The 21,789-nt window shown below is 40.2% G+C and overlaps 1 protein-coding gene across 2 annotated transcripts; it reads right to left on the reverse strand.

The window, feature by feature from the left end:
* Nucleotides 1–938: 938 nt before the first annotated feature.
* On the reverse strand, nt 939–15,327 carry lhx5 (LIM homeobox 5). Of its 2 annotated transcripts, none has more exons than XM_085280262.1 (6): nt 15,227–15,327; nt 14,639–15,018; nt 12,584–12,807; nt 11,326–11,603; nt 8,373–8,538; nt 939–2,932 (listed from the first exon to the last, which is right to left on the reverse strand). In XM_085280262.1, exons 2-6 carry the CDS (start codon nt 14,809–14,811, stop codon nt 2,583–2,585), a joined length of 1,191 nt encoding a protein of 396 aa, XP_085136388.1. In that variant the 5' UTR covers nt 14,812–15,018; nt 15,227–15,327; the 3' UTR covers nt 939–2,582. The 2 variants fall into 2 exon arrangements, with proteins under 2 accessions (XP_085136388.1, XP_085136387.1); XM_085280261.1 differs by lacking the exon at nt 15,227–15,327 and adding an exon at nt 15,190–15,209.
* Nucleotides 15,328–21,789: the final 6,462 nt, after the last annotated feature.

The raw sequence follows: 21,789 nt of genomic DNA on the forward strand, positions 1-21,789 counted from the left end.
TGGAACAGCAGATATCAGAGAGAGTCAAGTTACCAACTAGCTGGTTATTGGTAGCTGGTAGCTACCAGTATGGAAAAGAAATAGTAAAAACTTACAAAAGACTTGCATAAGATGTGGCCTACTTCATTTACTCATGAAAGTGGCCACTTTCTCATTACTTTCATATATTGTTTTAGTAAGTATCCAAAACATACAAGTTTCATTTATATAACTTTTCAAGGGATCTTATATCTATTTTCACTCTTGTATGCTTTTCATACAAGTTTCACACAAGACAGATACAAACTTTATAAGATTTATATATATCGTTTCCATATGGGTAAGATATTCATCACGGCAATTTTTGTAAGCTAATCAAATGCTAATGTTGTGTTTCTAACCTCATAGTTGAAAAAGTAAATAAATGTGCATTTAATCCACACACGATAAACACAATTGGTAAAACAAGTAGTCAAAGTGCTCGCCACTGCATTGCAGTGAATTCTTGCATGTGTTGAGGCTGGCAACCACCCTAAAATTGAATTTATCCATAAGTGTCCTCAGCAGTATCAGTAACATCAAAAGTGTTACAACTGATTAATTTTTTATAAAATGTCCTAACAAAGATATATGTGTTATAGCTGATTGGGATCAAGCTAATATGAACTGCTTTGTATTTTATTGGGCTGTTAGTTTTACTGTAATGCATAATTTTAACAAGCTAATCATTTTTCTTATTGTAATCATTATCAGCACAGTAAATGCTAAACAGGTGTAGCTGAGTTAAGAGTGCGATATTGTTCTCTCAAACTTAATGAGTAGCTAAAGCAAATTATGGCTGCTTTGAAATCATGCTAGTACTGCTTTGCTTTACAGCAAATTAAAGAAAAGATGTGTGACGACACTAAACAAGAAACCAGATCTTCAAGTTATAAGAGAAGGTTTTATTACCAGTGCTATTTACATAGAAATAATACAGCCTTGCCCCAATTCCCCCCCATAAATCTACACACACACACACACACACACACACACACACACGAACAAGCATACACACTCGCAAGCGTTCAGAAAGACACAGACAAGCTCCCACTCAGTCCTGTATCCAAGAATATCTCCATACAACAGAAAAAAAGACACATTCTTCCTACATCTGAAACAATGTTGAAAGGAAATACAGACGATCTGAAAACAAAATTTCAAGTAGAGCTAACTCATTGCAGAAAAAAACAGCATTCCTCGTGTTAGATGTGGTCTGTTTGAGACATTTTGTGTAGAGATGAGATTGAGCTGAGAGAGTAAAGAATGACATGGAGTTGAAATTAGGAATTGAGAGACAAAAAATAATCATTCTTTCTTTTAATATGTTTTCACAAAGGCGGACTTTTCAAATAGCAGCTGTGGTGACACTTGGCCCTGATCGGTCTGAAATAAAATGCAGAGAATTTGTCCTTTGAAGCACAAAGATGTTCACACACACAGTGATAGACACAAACACACACACACAACCCGAGTCTGCCGCTTTTGAGCTTATTTTAATTCTCTGTGCCTTAAAAATGTGGCCACTAGATGGCAACGAGTGCTTCGGAGCAGACAGCGGTAATGTCACAGATGTTGTCTGCCCCCTCTTTTGTTTTCTCTCTTTAGAGGAAGGAGACCTCAGCTGTTGAAGGACATTCTCCATTATGGGTTCAATGTTCTTTTGAAAATCAATTCCATTAAAACATGTTTTTTAAAAGGGACAGTAACAAAAGGAAGGTCAGGTGAAGCAGTGTGCAGAGCAGAACTATCAGGGCCGCTTCGATGGGTGTGAGATTTGTCCGTGTGTGTGTATGTGTGTGTGTGTGGGTACAAGTGTCTGTATAATTGTGTCCGTGTTTTGAATAATGGTATAGACATCCTTCTTTTGAGCTATGATCAAGAACGCTTTGTGTGCATTAAGGGACTTATAGCTGAGACGTGGGCTAGAGAATGTCAGTGCCGTGCTGGAGGTGTCAGCGTGTCTATCAAGTGGCAGCTTTTGTTTGATTTGACATGTTGGCGAATGTTTAAAATAAGCTGCCTCGATTGAAACAGGCGTGTTTGTAGATGAACATTAAAGCATGTATCAAAACCGGCTCCTTTGTTATGCTGAGCGTGAAGTGGCATTGAAGAGCAACAGAATGGAAACTAATACTGCTTTGAAGCAATGTCTTAAAGAAGGTGGTGAGAAACTAAGAGAACTAAACATGTCCCCTTTGGCATTTCTCCCTATTAGATGATACCGTCATTAACGTCAAGGGGAAGGCGAGAAGCACTTTTGCTGGGTGGAATCGCATTTTTTTTTCTTTTTAAATATATATATTTCAAGTCCAGTAATCCAGGAAGGGATATGCTTTGGAGTGTCTACTGGGCAGCAAATATTACGTTCTCCTACAAGCTATCCCATTCTTGATTCTGTCCATCAGTTCATCAGTTGTGAAAATCAGTCCATAAAAATCTGAGCTGTAATTTTCACCCCACAATGGTTTTTTTTTTGTTTGTTTTGTTTGTTTTTTTAATTCATCTCCTGAATTAACTAGGCTGACATTCAGCCTAGGCAATGGTCCCTGTGTTTTTGTCCTTTACCAAGCGGTGGTTTCTCCCATCTCCTGGCCTTGGTGGGACATTGGAGCGCTGTAACTGGAATTACTGGCCAAGGAGAAAGGAGGACTGGGCCCACCCCCGAATGCCTCCCCCGGGACAGGCTGAAGTGAGTTTGGTAAGCCCGGCTCTGGACTGGGAGTTTCCGCATGGGAGATCATGTCCGTGAACCTTTGGTCATCTGACGGGTGGTGGCCTGAACCCTCCATCGCTCCGGGACCAGAGCCCAGGATGTAGGGGGAGTCAGCTGGAGATTGAGCCTGTGATGATGGAGGGCCATGGGGAAAGAAGTCGTAGTTGGTCCCTGGTCCATAATAGTCACCTTGGTATTCTGTGGTGTAAGAAGAGAACACATGTGGTTAGACTTTCTATCAGATACATAAAACACTTACAGTTCCCCCAAGCAGTCTACATTTATACACACGGCTCCACCCCTACCTAAGTGGTGAAATTGATCATGTCCAATTCCCAACCAACCGGTCTCCAACAGCCTCATTTGAGTGTATAAACAACTCCACACCTCTCCACCTCAGTTCTCTCGCCTCTTACACAGTGCATTCATCTCCCTCTCCCTCATTCAGCTCGCAGCCATGCGTGTACCTCGATGGATTCCCCTACAGAAACTTCTGGATTTGGATGAGAAATTCCAAAATGAGATTCCAGCTTCCCTGCAGCCCTGCCATGTCCTGTCGGCTGCTTCTCTCTGTCAGGTCTGATGACAAACACCAGCGCTGTCGCTTGCTTCTACATTACTGGGTTGTGGTTATTTGCTGAACTACGGGTGGTTTCTCTACTTTAGTGTTGATCACTCAGCAAAGAATTATTTGATGGCTATTTTTATTATTATTCAACCAGTCCAAAAGAAATGTCAGAGGTCAACACCAGATGTCCCACACAGTTTGACATCTTTTTATTCATTTCATCTGACCAACACTTCACGACACAAAATCAATTTTGAAAAAGTAAAAAATAAAAAAGCAAAATTAGCAAGAACAGCTCAGATGTTAAAAGTTAGAAAAGGAGAATGGCATTAAAATGTCGTTAGAAATCTTTTTTTCATGCTATTTCTCCTTTTTATTTATACCTCTCTCCACTGTTTTGTCCACTACATCGTGCTTTCAGCATCGTGTCAGCGTGACTCCATCTTGCCATGTTCCCACTGTGTTTGTATCCAGTGTCACGATAGCAAAGCCCCGATGACAACCATGATATTTAAAGGTTTATTATCAATGTTATGTTAATATTGTATTAGATTAGTATCATAAATAACTGTATAACTGCTCATTCTGTATGTTTTTGTACACATTTATTTCCCAAATCTCTCGCCACAACCTTGAATTTGCTTTTGGACTTCAACCCTCATGCAACCAAACTACCTAATTATGAAAATGACCGAGTGAGGTCATTCAGCATACCTGTACTCTTTCATTTATTTGACATTCTCAGAATTTCTAATGTAAATAATTATGGGTTTCAGTCATTTTTATGAATTAACAGCATTAACCCATTCATCTCCATCAGCACTTTGGGCATTGAGTATTCGCCTTAATGCTTCTGCAGTAGTTAATCTTTCTACTCTAGCTCTGTTAGCCAGGAATCCATAATTAACAGAAAAAAATATATTATTAAAAAATATTTTATACATAAACTACAACAAGTTGTAAATAGATCAACAATATGTGGTGGGAAAGATTTCAGTCATGACCCTATTCAGCCACTTGAAGGCTAATTAATTCCCAATAAATAAAATACAACAAACAGCAAAGTTATAGATTAGCTTATGGTTACAAGTGAATTTTTCATTACTGTGATAATCATGAAATGAAAGCAGGTCATTGTGACTTTTTGGACCGTTAGTCACATTATTAAAAAAAGCCAAATATTTTGTCATCAATAGAATTAATCTTTTGATTGCACAGATTTTTGTGCAACATGTTGTTACACCTATAAGAGTAGATTTACTCTTATAGTGCAGAAAGTGCAAACTAGATGCATCATACAGAATGGCTAAAAATATATCTGTTGCAGAACCTTCATGTTTAAAATGCTTCCTCTATAACACTCTGAGCCAGGTCGTGGTTCGTCTTGCCGAAAATGTCTGCACCTTCTCCTGGCGTTCACTTCAAAGCGAACAAAGAGCAAACAACTGACACATTAATAACAGATTTTGTTGCTTTCAAAGATGTTCTTCATTGCATACTTGGATAAATAAATATTTCCTGGTTAACCTATGACACTGACTGGCATGCTTATGTCTCTTAGAGGTTTCAGACATCTCTTTGTTTCCTCGCTCGTACTTCTACAGCACAATTTTGTTTCTGGTTCCCATAGTAGAAGAAGAGTTTTGAGTGTCAAAAATAAACAGTGACATCCCCAAAGACTATCCCTGTTGACTGCATAATTAAAACAACTTTCTAAGGGATTATCATCGCTTATAAGATGGTCTTTTGATCCAGAGTACCTGGAAATCTGCCAGTCGAAACACAAAATATGACCTTCTGGTCTCGGCTACAAATGAGAAACCTATACTAAATTTAAACATATCAAATAATGTAGCAGATATGAAGCCGGCAACCATTTACTGAATCAACCCTGCAAACTCCCTGTAACTTCTTTGCATGTAGTGTGTATGGTGCATTTAGTGTTTTAAACTGGCAACAACTATGGTCTTTAAGATGAACACTCGTCTTGCCAAGGCTATTATTAAGGGCAGCCCATGCTACTCTTGAGGTTGTCTCATAGATGTAATGCAATCACCAAAGGGCAGTTCCACTCAGCTTAGCTTAGCACAAAGACTTCTTTTGACCAGCTCAGCACAAACAGTGGAAAAGAAAATGCTAGCTCTGACTGAAGGAAACAAATCCACCCATAAGAATTCACATTAAACTGTGATTGCACGTAGTCATGCAATATAATAGCTTAATTCTACATGCAGAATCGCAACAGTAGTATATTGTCAGTATTTTAGAGACCACCCAAAATGTTGCAAATCGTGTTTTCAGGGGAGCTCATATCCTATATACAGCAGTCGACCTGAAAAAGGGTTTGTATTTGTACTTTTTGAGATTTAATGTTGCAGACAGGAAGATTTAATCTAATAACTAAGACAGACTATAGCTGTTCCCAAGGTTGTATATTGAGCTTTAAGCTAACCTGTTCCTTACATACAAGAAACTTAAATTATATGAATATGTGCCCCTATTATTAGAAAAAACAAAATGAATCGATCTTAAATCAACACAGCTATGCTTTCAAACAGGCACTGCAATTATTCTTCCACTACAGCCAGCACAGTGGACTCAGATGACAAGTAGCCACAGGCAGTGCTTGCACTGCAAAAAGTCTGGAAGGTGATTTTTAAAATGATTAAATATTAAGTGATTTTCTATTTCGTGTGTTGTTCATCATAAGCAATGACCAAAACAGTTTAGAAAGAATTGATTGGCTTAACAAATAGCCTGTTACTTTATACACTCTTTGCATCTACTAATCAACAATTACTACAAACCTTCAACTGCCTCCTGTTTCTCATTCCAAACTCCCAGAGTTGCATTAAATCTATTCGGTTTCAGCACCGCCGTGAACCGAGATCGATGACAGGTTTTATCCCCGTGCCCCAGATGCTACACTAACATTTCTCCACTCCTACCATATGTTCTTCTCGCTGCTATTTCAGTCGAAACGGGGAGGCTCGAGAACTAACAGGTTATACCTCAAGAAACATTCGGCCTAATTGTAAAATCTGCATTTATTTGTCGTAGTGTGTAATTTTGTTTTATTTATTTGTTATAAATTATCAGGAGGTATAATCAAAGGTTTTGCAAACAAGCTAATTGTTAGATTTCCCAAACAGGCTCCTGCTAGTTCAGCTGACCTTGGGGATAAGCAAAAAGCTTGTCTTGTGGTGTGTTCATGTGTGTGCGGATGAAAGAGAGAGAGAGAGACCAGGGTAGGTGCTGAGGGGAGTGTCAGCTCTGCAAACTATAATTACACTCATACATGCAGATGCATCATACCACACACACAGGCATCGCTCGCTCTGAACAGCAGCAGAGGAACACGAGGAGGCAGCGAGCTTAGATAAAGGCAAGCAGGCTGGCCTGCGCTGCCGTGGGACAAAAGGGTGTGAAAAGCAGAGTGCAAAGAAAGCGAGAGACATGAGAGCGAGGGATGGAGGTTTTTTGTCCTCTCTTTTCCCCTCCCACTCCCTGTGTTGCAGCCTTGATGGCTCCGGTTTATTGTATCCTCAATGCCAGGGCCCTTCAGGTAGAGGTGCAGGAGGTGCTGTATGGAAACAGCAGCTCACAGACTGTCCATCAAAAACAAACTGCTGATATGCATGACAGGTGCATCGGCTTTATTCCTGCAGTACAGTGTGGGGCGGCTGTTGCGTTAGCGCTGTGTTGTTATCTCGCTCTTTTGTCTTGAGATTATTTTCTTTTGAAGCAAAGGGTCTTTTTTCTCTTTATTTTTTTATGACCTTTAAAAAGCAATGTTTTTTTGACAATCTCTACACCAACTGGAGAATCTATTTCAGCAACAAACCAACTCCTTTTTTTATGAAACCTTTGGACTATAAGTGCAAATGCATGCCTTGTTTTCCCCTTGTGGCAGCAGAAATATTTCATCAGGGTGTTGTTCGTTGTAGTTATTTGCATTAGAATGGTCAGTATATTAGTGCACTAATAAGTCTAGCTTATCTTATATAGCAATAGCTAAATATATTCCTGTATGGAGGTATGTGTCTGGCTTTGGTTAAAATGAATGCATCTCTCTTTAAAATGAATAAATCTTCTATTCATTTTTACATCCTTATCGAACTCACCCTTTCTTTCTTTGAACAAGTATTCTTCTCTCACAGCTGTGTTTTTAAGACGGAAGCTAGCTACTTTTCAGAAAGTTAATGACACTCACAAGTTGTGATCTTGGAAAGGGTTATTAGGTGCAACTTCATGCTGAATAAAAGTTAAGAGAGACAAGAAGGGAGACGTGTTTCTATTGCTGAATGGCACAGAAATCAATTCTCACAAATATAGTGGAGCCATTACAGGTGCCATTTTTGAAGTTCACCATTCTGAAAGGCCAAAATAAATAAATAAATAAATAAAAAAATGACACTTCAGTCATGCCACCCATGCTGCAAGCTTTGTTTGCAAAGTGTCCCACTGGAACATATGTGCTCCTATCTAGCATTTTCTCTCCTAGCTATGTAACAAATGTGACAGTTCAACAGGATTGAAACTTTATTTACATTCCTCTGGGCGCGCTGAGATAACCAGACTACAGAGCTGTGCTCGGAACAGTTAACAGTTAAAAGCTTCTTAGCTGGTTATTGTGTACCACACAAACTGAGTGCAGCGTGCACGAGATTAGACTTAGACTCAAGTCCTGATCATTTCATCTCTGAACAAAAGATGAGTGGATTCAAGAAAGTAATGTGAAAGCAAATGATCCAATAAAGTACACTGGGGCTCCACCTGTATTCTAATATATAGCAGATTTATGTGATATACTTGCAATGTGAAAAACATCCTCCAGGCACCTGCTTTCCTCAGAACTGCAGTTTGCTTACACAATATCACCTTTTTTTGAGTGTGAAACCAGGGATACAGATTATATTTGCTATTGCACTTGCTCCATATTGCGCATTAATATTGCAAGAGGTAAAGAACCTGCAGGTGTGGTATCTGAGTGTATTTAAAGACACAGCAAGAAGTGTGCACTAAATTTGTGCTAGCACTGCATCTGTTGTCACAGCGTTCATTTCTTACCTCCATAGTAACCGTAGGCTCCAGGTCCTAAGATGTCTGGGTCTTCCAGCCTGCCTCCCAGCGGCCTCATCCTCCTCGGGCCCCTGAAGAAGGCATGCCGTCGGGCGCCCAGAGCACTCAGCTGCTTCATTCTCCGTTCTTTGGATCTTCTGTTCTGGAACCAGACCTGAAACAAACCAGGGTCTGAGTTATCAGCCGATCTCATCTTTTTTCTTTCTTTCTTTTTTTTCTTTTTTTTTTTTTTTTTACAAATTTGTAGTTTATTGTCATCCTTTTTCAAATCACCATTCACTCAAACTGTAGTAAACCTTGCAGAGCTTGTAAAAACGCACAAATGATGTCGATGTGAGAGTAACACTGGGGTGTGATCAAAAACAAAACAAAAAAAAAATCTGTGAACCACAATTGAAAAGCTAAAACAATTACATATGGACCAACTAATCGTTTTAAGGGTTTTTCTTACTGTTAATGCTCAATGTTGCAAAGTTTGCACCACTTTCAAATTTCACAATTAAATTCAAATGAATTGATTCCTTTAAAGAGCTTTTATTCAGAAGCTGCAAACTATTTCCCAGAAATGACACAACGTACTTGCCTCCCAATTATCTGGCACCTCTGCACCCATTTTGAACTGTATTTACTGTACCACAATTAGCTGTGGCCTGTTTTCATTTGTATTAATTGAGGTGTAAATGCTTGAAATTCAGCTTCAAAAATGACTTGATGGGTTCTATGGGTTTTTAAAGTATAAAAACCCATAAAAATGCCATTAACAGAAAAAGTCAAAGAACTCAATCTCATATGAACATTCTGCAGTGCGACACAAGAATTACATAGGTATAATCAAATCGTTGTTTGCACATAATGAATCGGGAGGCGTTTTGTGCTACAGTGTTAGAGTTCATGTCAAAAAAGCACAAAAGGATCAAAATGAAAAATTAGGAAAGCCAGCGATGACTGAATAATAACAAGAAAGGAACAATTTCTGCTCCATTTTTCCAGTGATGATGGCAGTTTCCTGTTGCAAATTTCAGATGAATAGCAAAGTAATATCAACGGCCCCAAATACAAAGCCATATGAAGTTAAACCACTGAGATTAAATAAACTGTCTTTCAAAGACAAACAAAGGAGGGTTTCAAAATTGCAAAACGGTGCATCATATGGAAGAATGTCTTTGAATTATAAGCACATAACACATCTCGTTTCGCCTTTGCTTCACTGCTGCATAATGATCTATGTTCACACCAGCTAGGCTATGCCAGAGGGAGAATCCCACTGTGCTACAGATTAACAAAAACACACTCACAAAAAAAAGAAAAACACACACACACACACACACACATATCCCCTTCCACACATACACCTAAAACTACTTAGGCTCTGCACTCTGTGCTCCAGCGGCAAACGCAACACCTGCTTATTGAGAACAATCATCTAACTGTAGGGTACATTTTTATGGAAATGCTCTCGCTTCCCTTGAGAGAGCGTTGCTTAGGGATTACATACGCATGCTGGAGAAGCAGCGTGGCTCACAGGGCTCCCTGCGTTGAGAGCAATGGTATTTAACACACACTGAACAGGGAGGAAGATGACGAAACGCAGCCTCCATTTTGGCTCCGAGCAACACACACAGGCGGAGGGTGCAGAGGTGGAATGGGGAGGTGGGGGGGTGGGGGGGGGGCTTATCGCAGCCCAGACTGACTGACTGATATATCGACTGGTTTGCTGGTTCATTGAATGATTGATTGATTCATTGAGCGATTGAGCTCTGTTGCTGCACACTCGCACATGCTGGCTGCAGTTTATGATATAGATGAAGCGGTGGAGAGGCACGGGCTGTAAGTGAGTAAGAGCGGAGAGGTGGGAAAGGGGAGGGTGGTATGTAAATCTGTGAAATCAGCGATAATTACAGTGAGTGCACAAAAAGCCACATCACAGTTGGCAGAGATGGTGCTAATCATCCTAACACAGTCTGCACCCAGGCATCAAGCATGTGTGCTTGCATGTGTGTCTGTGTGTGTGTTTTGAGGATGGCAGAGAGGTCCAAACACAGTGTATGCTTGTGTTGTATTGCACAACATGTTTGTATGTGGGTTTCCTCTTACCTTTGGCAAAAACAAAGCTAACCTTTCACTAATTTCATGGCTGTGCATCACATGTTATTGCTGAAACAAACACAGTCTGCACCCCAAAAAAGGAAATTCTTTTACAAATAATGTATTTCTCATGCATCAATAAAATGTATTAGTGTAAGTTCAAAGTGTGCTTTGATGTTTTTATGCTGAAATTACAAGCAAGTAGGAGACTCTTTTTTATAGAAAAAATAAAGTGTGATTTATGATTTTGAATGCAGTAATTTAAAAAAACAACTTGCGTTTAAATAAAAGTATCAAATGTTGTAACCATATTTCTATAAAAGTCAATCATAAATAAATAATAAAATAAGTAAGTGTGAACATTAAAAACAATGCTTTTCTGCATATTGTGAATCTACTGTTAATGCAAACATGAAACTCTCATTTTAGGCACCATGCTGCCTGCAGTTCCATATGTTGGACTGTTTTTTGGGGGGTTTTACAAGCTAGGAAAAAAAATGCTACAGTACAAAATAAAATCAACCAAATCCATATATTTCATGAAATACTTCCACAACACAAAAATAAAGCCAAAATAAACAAACAAGGAAGACAGTTTACATACAGCAGGTGGTGGGGTTCGTTTAAATGTGGCATATATTCATCTAATAGTCCGCATCGTGTTTTGGCATTTCACTAATAGATGATGAGGCTTTCAATTAAATGTCTGCACATTTCAGTAAAATTAAAAAGTAATTCCTTTGATTTATAATGTGTCATCTGTCTCTAATCTGTCCGTGTCGCCGCAGATCCCTCCCTCATCTGAATCGAAGAAAAAAAAGTTCCAGCGATCCACAAACAACACAGCTGATCTTACCTGGATGACGCGCATGTTCAGCCCTGTTTCCTGTGCCAGCTGTTCTCGAATGTGCCGGGTCGGTTTCGGCGTGGCAACAAAAGCAGCCTTTAACGTTTCCAGCTGCTTGGCCTTGATGGTGGTCCGGGGCCCCCGCCTTTTGGCCCCAGAGTTCTGCTCCTCGTTCTCAATATTGTTCGTTTCCTTATCTGAGGACGTTGAATTGTCCGTCTCTTTTATGTCGTCCTGTATTGGGTCCTGCAGATCCGGCGATAAACTCCTATCTGTGCACGACGACACTGGGGGACGGGGCGGATGGGTGGGGGGACAAACAAGAAGGAAGGTCAGGTCACGATCCGAAATGTCAAGGTGGGGGGTGGCGGGGTGCGGTGGGTGGTGGTGGGGGGCTGTTTTAATCAGCCTTGGAGATGCACACAAGCGTTGCTGACTATTACGCATCCGAAACTTGACCTAATGGTAAATGAAATGCGTTTTTTACGCCCCTCGGTGAATTTTTGTCTCCCAGTTTCTGTTTTCCCTTCTTTCTTTATTTGTATATTTATTTTTCTTAAATAATATCTGAAGTATCAAACAAAACGCAAAAAACAAATGCGCAAAATAATACCAAAAAATAAAAATAAAAATCCACAGTTGCTAACATCTCCAATTTACGCACACAAAAAAAGATGACATACGGGCATGCAGCCATATTACATTTGCGAGCAAATGAAGAGATTTATATTGGAGATCAAAACAAAGGGTTTATGAAAAAGGGACGCGTGACACCTTTAGTAAATAGGGTGTGGAGTGGAGTTGCTGCCCTCCTGAGCTTTTTATAAGGATAAATAGAGTGGAATGAGGAGCAGCACACACGGCCAGACCAACAGACTCATCCCCAGTGGACCCTGACGTATAATAACAGAAAGCTATTGTTCTTTGGAGGTAAATATTGAAAGTATTCATCTCATAAGGTTACTGTGAGATGCTCTCCGCGGAATGCTGCAAAAGCTCAGCATCAACTTATATTTAAAGCCGCCACTTCTGCTTTTCTTTTGTCTATTAAAATGCTGATTGCCAATTTATTCATCCGATTTCTTTCTTTCTTTCTTTCTTTCTTTCTTTCTTTCTTTCTTTCTTTCTTTCTTTCTTTCTTTCTTTTTAAATCGGTTCCACGGTTATTAAAATAAACAACGCCCTCAGCAGCCCTCTTATTGTTATCATTGCTTATTGTTGAATGGGAGACAAAAACGCAGCGCAGGCCTGGTGTCGCTTCGCTTACCTGAGTTCAAGTTGACTTCCTTTATGGCCCCGGAGCTCAGATAATCATCTTTGCACACAAACTTGTTCTCGTCTATCACATAGAGTTCTTCTCCCGTGGACAGCTGTTTGTTACACACCATGCAGGTGAAGCAGTTTAGGTGAAACACTTTGCTTCGAGCTTTGCGGACCAAGTCGTTCGGCGAGATTCCCTGCAGACAGCCAGCGCATTTAGTGCCAAATCGCCTGCACGGAAAACGAAAAATGAAGGTGAGATTGAGATTTTTTTTTTATGACGGCAGCGCGTAAAGGGGTCTGTTAGAAATTACCCACATCCATCATATAATCATTAATACTAAAAAGAAGCTGGTATTAAAATAATATTAATTTAGAAGGAATAAACAGGTTTAACGCCTTTAGTTTAGCAAGTGATATAAATGTCACTAACACATAATAATAATAATAATAATAATAATAATAATAATAATAATAATCCACTGTAACGTTTTTAGTAAATAAAACGTAACAGGTAATTACTCAACCAGAGCACCTCTCTCTATGAGAGTGTTGATAACATAGCCATTAAAATCATTTAGAAAAAGACTTTAGAGAAAGGTTGTTTTTTTTTTTAAAAAAAAAAAAACCTTCCTAATTTTGATTGAGGTGCTCTGACAATAACCCCACGCAAAACGTATTAGTGACAATCAACACATTGTACTCGTGGATATATTATAGGATTAGGCAGAGTAGGAGCATCTTAGCGTGCAAATCTTCTCTTAATCCATATTCACCCGCGCTTAAATAGCACTGGGTGGGAAGACTCATCGATTTGATACACAAATAGCCCAAAAATAAATTCACTAAAATTCCCCCTCCTCATTTGCCGGGGTGAGTCCGTTTTTTCCCCTTTCTCTCTTTTTAATTACTCTCAAAAGAAGTGCGATAAAGCACATTTGACTGAGTGACGCTTACAGTATTTCTCGCCTGCCCAGATGTCTTTACTGATGGAAAGAGTTTGAACAGATGCTTAAGGCTCACTTTGGGCCTGCTGTAGCTGGATTTTAAGTCCGCCTGTCGGGGGCTGGTTAAGCCTTTGGGTGACTGCAGACACCCTTGTTGTGGAGCATTGTTTTAACACTGTGCTTGCCTTTCCATTCACTTACAATGGTATCGCATCACTATCCGCTTTTCACATGCGTGACCAAGCCTCCCCCAGCGAAAGGGCACAACTCTACTTACACAACAAATGGACACATTAGGGTGATTACTGTTTCGCCTAGCTAATGGCTGGCCATTTAAATCCACCGCTTGATGGGACCTGTGGTAATATGACGGCCAAGGCTGCGCGAGGCCAATAATAGCCCCGTCCCAACAAAGGCTGATGTGTCTTACATGTCATTAGACAATTTGGGAGAAAATAACTGACACATACAAATGAAAATGATGCTAAGAGAGTGACAAACAAGGGCTTCACTTATCACTCAATTACCTGGAACACTTTTTGGAAATTGTGAACCGGTTAATAGCCTAATGGGTGTTTGAAATAAAAGTGTTGTCTGGAGCTGGAAATAGATTTTTTTTAAAGAAAAGAAAAAAAAATAAGCACAGAATACACGAGGATACAGAATCAATATATTTATATGTCCATTCTTTTATAATAGAGGCCCCTTTTGACGCCACACGGTTCATATCATTTCCTAAAAATGTCACCACACAGAGATAGGTAAAAATCATGCATTTTAAAAATTACGGATATTATTAACAAATAAGGGAAAATGTATACTTTTAGATTTATCTTAAATTCCTTTAACCATAAAAAAAAAAATCCAAGTACGGGTTAACGTGGCCTATGACCTGAGTCCAGCGCACCGAGCTCGACTTTATGTGCCAGGCTTTAATTTGTATTTTTCTTCATCCTGTTCTTCTATTTTTTTTTTTTTATCAATCTTTAACCCCAAAATAATTTCCCTTATTGTAAAGGTGTTGACGAATGCTTGAATCAAAGCGTGATTTCTTTCTTTCTCTCTCTCTCCCTCTCTTTTTTTTTTGAAGACCTCTTGATTCCAAATTCAGTTACCTGAAAAAGTCAATTTTGCAATAGAGCTTTCCGTCTCTGGAGAAGCACTTCTCGGTGAGGTTGCAGTTGCACTCACAGCACTGGACGCACTTGGCGTGCCAGGCTCTGTCCAGCACGTTGAGGAGGAACCGGTCCAAGATGGGCCGTTCGCACCCGGCACACTGGACCATCATATCGCCGGCCTGCAGGACGCCGAGTGCCGACCTACCCACGCGGACTGCGCTGCTCGGACTTGGGCACTCCGAGTTTACGCGGAACAACGTCTTGGCTCAGAGAGGTGTGCTGTCAGGCGAAAACTGGAGGGACCTGTCGTTCAAAGGCAGCGGAGTGACAATCCCCGAGAACTGCTGTAGTCCTGGTCCTGTTTGGTCGCTGTCCTGCTACTTGTCACAATCCACAAATCCAGAGGAGAAGAGGGGAGAAAAAAATTCAGCTGCGCCAGCTGATGGACTGCGTAATGGCCAAACCAGACATGTTTTCTCGCCAATTCAATGTTAAAACATCATTTTTTAAACGTGTTTACTTCTAAATAATTTATCCCTTTTGCTCACGCTTTGTTTGGGGTCCAGTAATTTCCTTCAGGCTCACCTCACGTCGCCACTTGCACGTCCCTGTGCCTTGGTTATCACGAGGTTTTGCCAGCGCGACGCGCTTCCTGCGCTGAGATTGGATGACGCCCTTGTTAATTCCCGTGCCAGAAGAGCCAATCAGAGCGCAGTTGTTATGGTTACACGTTCATAGCTGTAGCCTCCGAGCGGACCCTGAGCAGAAAACACCTAGGCCGTGGATGCAGGGTGTTTGTAGTGGCGCTGATAGAGGCCAACAGGCATGAGGAAGTTTCACGGTGGGTCACGGAGACGGCACTGGCTTTAGAAGGGAATGCATCAGTTGCAGGTTAGACTATGAACGTCAGAACATTTTACTGGCGATGAACGTGAAAATGTCAGTGCATAGGTACAACGGGCACGCCTCTGAAATGAATCGGACTAGAAGTAGCTTGTTGGGAGAGGGAGTAGCCGAACAAGGCTGTGCTGGGCGAAGACAGGAGGAGGAGGGGGGACGCGGGCCTTTTCTCATGCAGAAAGCTATTTGCAGGGAAATGCGATGGATTAGCAGGAGCTCATCAATAGGGAGAGCGTGGTCACCCGGCGCTTTAACAGAGTGGCCACCAATCGAAGGGAATTTCAATATTTACCAACAGCCTCGTTTTGTTAGTTGCAGTTAAGCAAACATGCGATGCGCTAATTCGTGTTGGGTGAGACTGTTTTAAGCATAATGGGGCCTCATTTGAATGAAATTAGGTGTGAATTTTGGCTCATTTTACACGACTGAAGGCCATTCAAGATAACATTTAGAGGAACAGACAAACAACAAGGTTGTTAGTTTTAACAGAGGAAGAAAGGAAAACTGTTAGGATCTATCTATGAAATATACTTGTATCAACATTTAGGTGCTTTTACTATGAAAGGTTCTAAGAAGGTGTTAGCTTTAAGATAACGAATATTTACTGATTGCATAAAATTTAAAAGAGTATTGATAATATTTTTTTTAAAAATAGGTCACAATATTTTTTATTTCATTTTACCAAACAGGCATCATGATGGCAGAAGCTATGTATAAAAAATGCTTTCTTTCTTTCTTTCTTTCTTTCTTTCTTTCTTTCTTTCTCCTTATCTACCCTATTTGTTTTTTTCCTTACTTCAGTTTCTCTTTTTACTGTCTTCCTAAATTGGTACACTGATGGTGTGTAGAGCGTTTAAAGGAACCTCCGGCCTTTCAGCTATGACACGAGGTATAATTAGTGTTAGTGTTCTAAGCAAAAATGAGTGTTTTTCTTATCAAAATGATGCCACACATCCAAGTGTGGATTTACTCTACAGGTATCTGTGGTTTAACCTGGCCAGATCTGGTTTTTGTAGAGATGAGGCTGAATAAGTTTCCTGAATTACTCAAGCTTCAATGACCTTTAGCCCACAAACTGAGATGGAGTGTGTGTGTGTGTGTGTGTGTGTGGGGGGGGGGGGTCAGGGAGGTACAGACAAAAAGCCCACAGTGGGGAAAAGAGCATGTGAGGAAAACCTCTAGTTTGAATGCAGCTGTGCAAGGGTATAAAGAAGCTCTGTTTGCTTTTGCTTTGTTCTGCTCTTCTGTGCACGCTAAACACCACCCAAAGAGTGAGACACTCACCTGTGGAGAAAAATGAGGGAGCTGTCCATGGTACCAAAGGCAGCAAGCACCAAGGACAGCAGCAGGCTTCCCTTTTTTCCCCCAGTGAGAATCAGCTGACCTTACTAACAATCACGTGGCATCAAATTTAAGGACGCATTCTTTGTGATCCTTAATTGCTTCCTTCTCCACTGTCGTGCAGACAGCAGTCATATCACCTCATTTAGCTAATGGCAAAACACACATTTGTCTTTTATAAAGTAACTTAAAAAGCAGCCCACCAACAGAGCAGCAAAAATGTCCTAATAAAACATTAACTTTGAATGAAAAAAATGAAAGACAAAGTAAAGTTCACTTACCTGCACCCTGGAATTTATTTTCATCACATACAAAGTTTAGCAATAAAACCCCCTTTTTGTCTTTTTGCCTGCATAAAAAAAAGGCTTTGTGCATGGTAAAGTGCTGAAGGACTGATTTTTGTCATTCAGCGCATAAAAAAGATTGGAATACCTTTCAAAATCAGACGAGAATAATTAAATAGAAATTTGGATGAAGCGTTTAATAATAACATGTTTACTTCTGAAATTATTAGTTTGTTTTTAAAGGACAGGGTGGGGTTTGTTTGCGCGTTGCAACTGTTTATGCAGGCTGACAGACCATCACAACACATATTTTTCAAGGACCAACATCTGAAGTGGTTTGAACATCAGTCACCTTTCTTTACTGAGAGGTCTTCATAAAATATCTCTGCCGTGCAGCATCCAGGTCTCTCCCTCTCCGTAGTTTTATTCATAATGCAGGAGGAATAAAGGCGATAATTTAAACAACACAACTAATGTCCACAAACCCTGAACCTGGGATTTTCTTCAGTCTCGGTTCCTACAGCACTGAAGAATCTACGTGTTTGTGCTGATTAAATTTATGAAAATGTTCTTAAAAACAGGCAAACACCCCATCAGGTTGAAGCAGCTGGATCATTTTTTAGGTGCTTGCTTTGCACTGCGAGCTGAAATGAAGTCTTAAATTGAAGGGAAGAAGTGGTGGATGGGAATATAAATCTAGAACAGGTACATAAATAAATGGGAGACATGGGGAGGGGGAAAGAAATTCAGCCCTCACACCCAAATTCAGACCTCATCTTCAATGCTCCACTCCCCTCCACTCTGCACCATCGCAGCCCAGACACCTGAGCAGACCGCTTCCTCCCCTCTCCTACCTCCCTCCTATGCATGCGGTGTCACCCCAACCCCAAAGGCGCGCGCACATGTACGCTCAAGACCACCTCCAGGGCCCCTCTTTGGCAGGGCCAGTCCCAGGGGAGAGGTTAGTATGATGGATGTCTGATTGGTAGCCCTCCCTTAGGGCCTCCCTCTCCGTCACCTCTCTGCGCTCTGAATTAAAAGGCCGTTTGTCTCCTCTGAGTCCTCAGCTGTAGAGCGCCGGCCTGCAATTTCACAGCACTCAGAGAGAGAGAGGGAGACCATTACAGAGGAGGTTGTCAGGGGAGCCATCAGAGCCCGGACACGCCTGAGGGACTCTCTCGCTCCCCTCTATCTTCCCTGCTCCTGTCTCCTCCTGCTCGGCACCACCAACACCTCTATCCCACTGGAGGCAGCCAACCCTGCCCTCACAGATAAATTCATATTCAAGCATGTATGCACCTATGTGCATATAAGATTGCATAATTGAATGCACACGTGCTTGACACGCATCACCGGGGGCATTGTTATTTTTAAATCTACCACTCGGTCTTGGTTCTTAAATAAATTAACACAATCAATTATTTAAAAATAAGTACGAGAATAAGAAAAAGAACATCACATTCAGTCTCTCAGAAAAGCCACCTTGAATTCATTCATAGTCTGAATTCTTTCCCGCAGGATTTGCTGCCAAAGCCTTACTTGTTTTTGTTTTTTTTAGTTTAAATTGTGGTGGCTAATGTTAGCCAACTTTAGATACTGCTGTATAACTGACATTACTGAGTCAGTTTGACTCCATCATATGTGACGTTTGACAGTGTTAAATATAGACTATATAAAAGATAGATGTACAAACCAGTGGATGTAATGTCATCCACTGGTTTGTGAAGCCTCTACTTGAGCAATTTGTCTGTCACCATCTTGTTTTTGGGAAACCAGATCTCAGAAGTAACGAGTAGATCTAACAAAGAAATCAAGGACACCAAACACTCATTTAACAGTGACTTGTCAATCCTACAGTAGGCCCACCCTAAAAAAAATACTGTGCGCTATTCATCTAATAGCGAATATAATTTATAAAACATACATCATGTTATATTAACTATGATTTGAAAATACTAATTGAGATATTCAAATCATAAAGGTAAAGTAAATAATATCAGACCCAGATGCTCTGTCAATCTTTCATGTACATTCTGTGTTTTAAGGGCTACTTGTCATATTTCTTAGCATACCTTTGAAAAGTTTCTCTTTCAGGGCATTCGTTTAAGTTGTTGTGTGGAAAAGGTCATGCTTATTTGTAGAGTATTGTATAGTTTTTTTGTATAGCACATTTAAAACAACAAGCAAAGCGTTTCACAGGTCTTAAAAAAACACACACATATGTCAAGGTTTAGCTCGAATTAAAGGCCAGAGAGTAGAAATAAGTCTTGAGCAAATAGTTAAAAGTAGAAACAGTTTGAGCAGTTCGATTATGAAATGGTAAGGCATTCCCGAGACTTTGGCAGCAATTGAAAAAGTTCAGCCACCTCTGACAAGAGTGTGGACATGAATAAGATCAGGTCTTAAAAACAATCAATAAAATCTTAAAATGAATCATAAAATTGACAGGAAGCCAGTTAAAGTGATGCTAAAGCTGGAGTTCATGTTTTCTCATCCCAGTTAAAAGGCGAGCAGCAGCGTTTTGTACCAGCAACCTATATACAAACAATTACAGTAATCCAGCCTTGTCATAATAAGAGCATGTATAAGTCTTTGAGTCCTTATTAAAAAGATATGGCTTTGGTTTGGCCAACAATCTCAACTGGAAAAAAAAACAAACAAAACTCTCAAAATCTGAAATTCAAAGTTTCCACTTCCACGTGGTTAATTTGTTGTGAAAATTGTCTGCATGTATGTCATACACATGTATTTTCCTCCAATTGAGAAATAAACCATTAAGATCCATTAAACTACCACATGTATATTTATGTATTTGTGTGTGTATGCGTAGCACAGGCTGTGTGTAATTTCAGTTGAATTACTATTTTAAATTGCTTAATAAAAGCTCGATAGTAGTTTTTTTGTTTGTTTGCTTTTTGCAAAAAGACAATAAATGCCGAGGACTGTATTCATACATATTTATAGGTCTAGTGAGTATTTCTGGCAGAACGATGGCATATATAGGGTTGGCTCGTTGTAAAATCCAGTGATCCTTTTCATTAAAATGAAAGAACACATAATTCTGGAGTAAAGTCAGTTATTCGTGTAATTTAGCCATTTTTTTCTCCGAGAAAATGAGGACTATGCTCTAAGTAAGAAGCTACGCCGGGCTTTGAGGCATAGATAATACAAGTAGGACACAATACATCTTTATAATATGCCTTTTTTGAACTATTTAAAAAGATTGAAAAATGAACATGCGCATTATTCGAAGCCTCAGAACTCAGACCAGGCAGTACAGAATTAACATTTAGAGTCAGAAAAATCTTCCCCCTGTGAATTTCGCATGGCTTCATTTTGCTGTTTTGCTGTTTGGTGTTTTTTAGTCCCTAAATACGATCGTTATATTTTCCCCTCATACACCTTTCAAATTTTCTGTTCAATTAAAACTGCAAAGAATTTGTTTTGAAAGAAGCACTTGGAATTAGTTTTGTGTGTTTTTGTGCTCAGCAGGAATCTGCACTCATACTGTATGAATGGATGTGCTCTGTTTGAAAGGACAGGCAATAATTGGAAAGTATCATCAAGGAAAACAAACACAGCCCACAAATATAACCTTCTCTATTACTCGGAATAAAGGAGTAATTCAAACAAACAGATTCACCTTTCACCCCGTGGGCACTAAATCACCCGTGTTTCTGCATACAGACAAACAATATGCACAAACTTGACGTGGAATGCTACGTGGCTCTTGTGAATGGATAATTAGGGCATTATTCAGCTCCAGGTGAGCAGGAGTCACAAGTTGATGTGTGCAACTGTTCATCAGGTTGAATTTCTTTCCCGCAGTCAACCATGGTGTAAAGTGGTGTGACTTTATGCGGAACAGAGTAAAAAGACAGGTGGCTGGTTCTGGGCATTTGCAGAGAGTAAAAGCCTGACTGGATGGCTCACACTGTGCCGAGTTCAGTCCCCTTCATTGAGATATAATGAGGGAGATCACCTTTCACTGTGGGCCATCCTAATGAAGTAATGAATGGGGGTGTGCATTGCACCTTTGCCCTCACCTACTCTATTAATCAGAGTAGGGTCACACATAGCCGCCAGGATCCAACCTCCCCTATCTGGCAACACTAATGGACCAAGCGATGCATTGAAGGTGCTTTTAGTTAAAGAGCTCTGGGTAGTGACCAGGAGCAGAGAGGAGAGGAGAGAGGGTTGGCATTTCCTGTGAAGAGAAAAAAAACTGGAGGAAATAAAGAGTGGGAAGCAGCTGACTTGGAGAATGGTTTGCACCTCCAAGGTAGTGGGAGTGAGGTGTGTGCATGTGTATGTGTGAGACAGAGAGAGACATGGACCTTTAACCTCATTTGAGTCACCCTGAGGAAGGATCACGAGGGTCAGAAAGCTATCTGGACTGCCCACAGCAGGATCACCAGTTGACATTTACTGTATGAACTACAAAGAATGACGATACTGTTAGATCACATGAAAATTGCTTGGATTTTTTTTTTTTTTTTTTTTTTTGCGGCAGTAATCTACATTCAGCAAAATAAAGTGAAATTAGCAGTTCTCATTGCATTCTCCATACTTAGGTAAGACTGACATATGAAAACCTTTACCTTTTGGCTTTTGTTTTAATAT

Source organism: Mchenga conophoros, linkage group LG7 (genome assembly GCF_057382185.1).
Source record: "Mchenga conophoros isolate Kocher_MC1m ecotype Shallow Benthic linkage group LG7, M_conophoros_male_GT1.1, whole genome shotgun sequence".
Lineage (NCBI taxonomy): Eukaryota > Metazoa > Chordata > Actinopteri > Cichliformes > Cichlidae > Mchenga > Mchenga conophoros.

Coding starts and splice junctions, on each gene's coding strand:
- lhx5 (XM_085280262.1), bottom strand. CDS start 14,811: ATGATGGTCCAGTGTGCCGGGTGCGAACGGCCCATCTTGGACCGGTTC. Junction 12,808..14,638: donor TGCAAAATTGACTTTTTCAG/GTAACTGAATTT, acceptor TTTTCCGTGCAG/GCGATTTGGCACTAAATGCG. Junction 8,539..11,325: donor TGAACATGCGCGTCATCCAG/GTAAGATCAGCT, acceptor GGTTTGTTTCAG/GTCTGGTTCCAGAACAGAAG.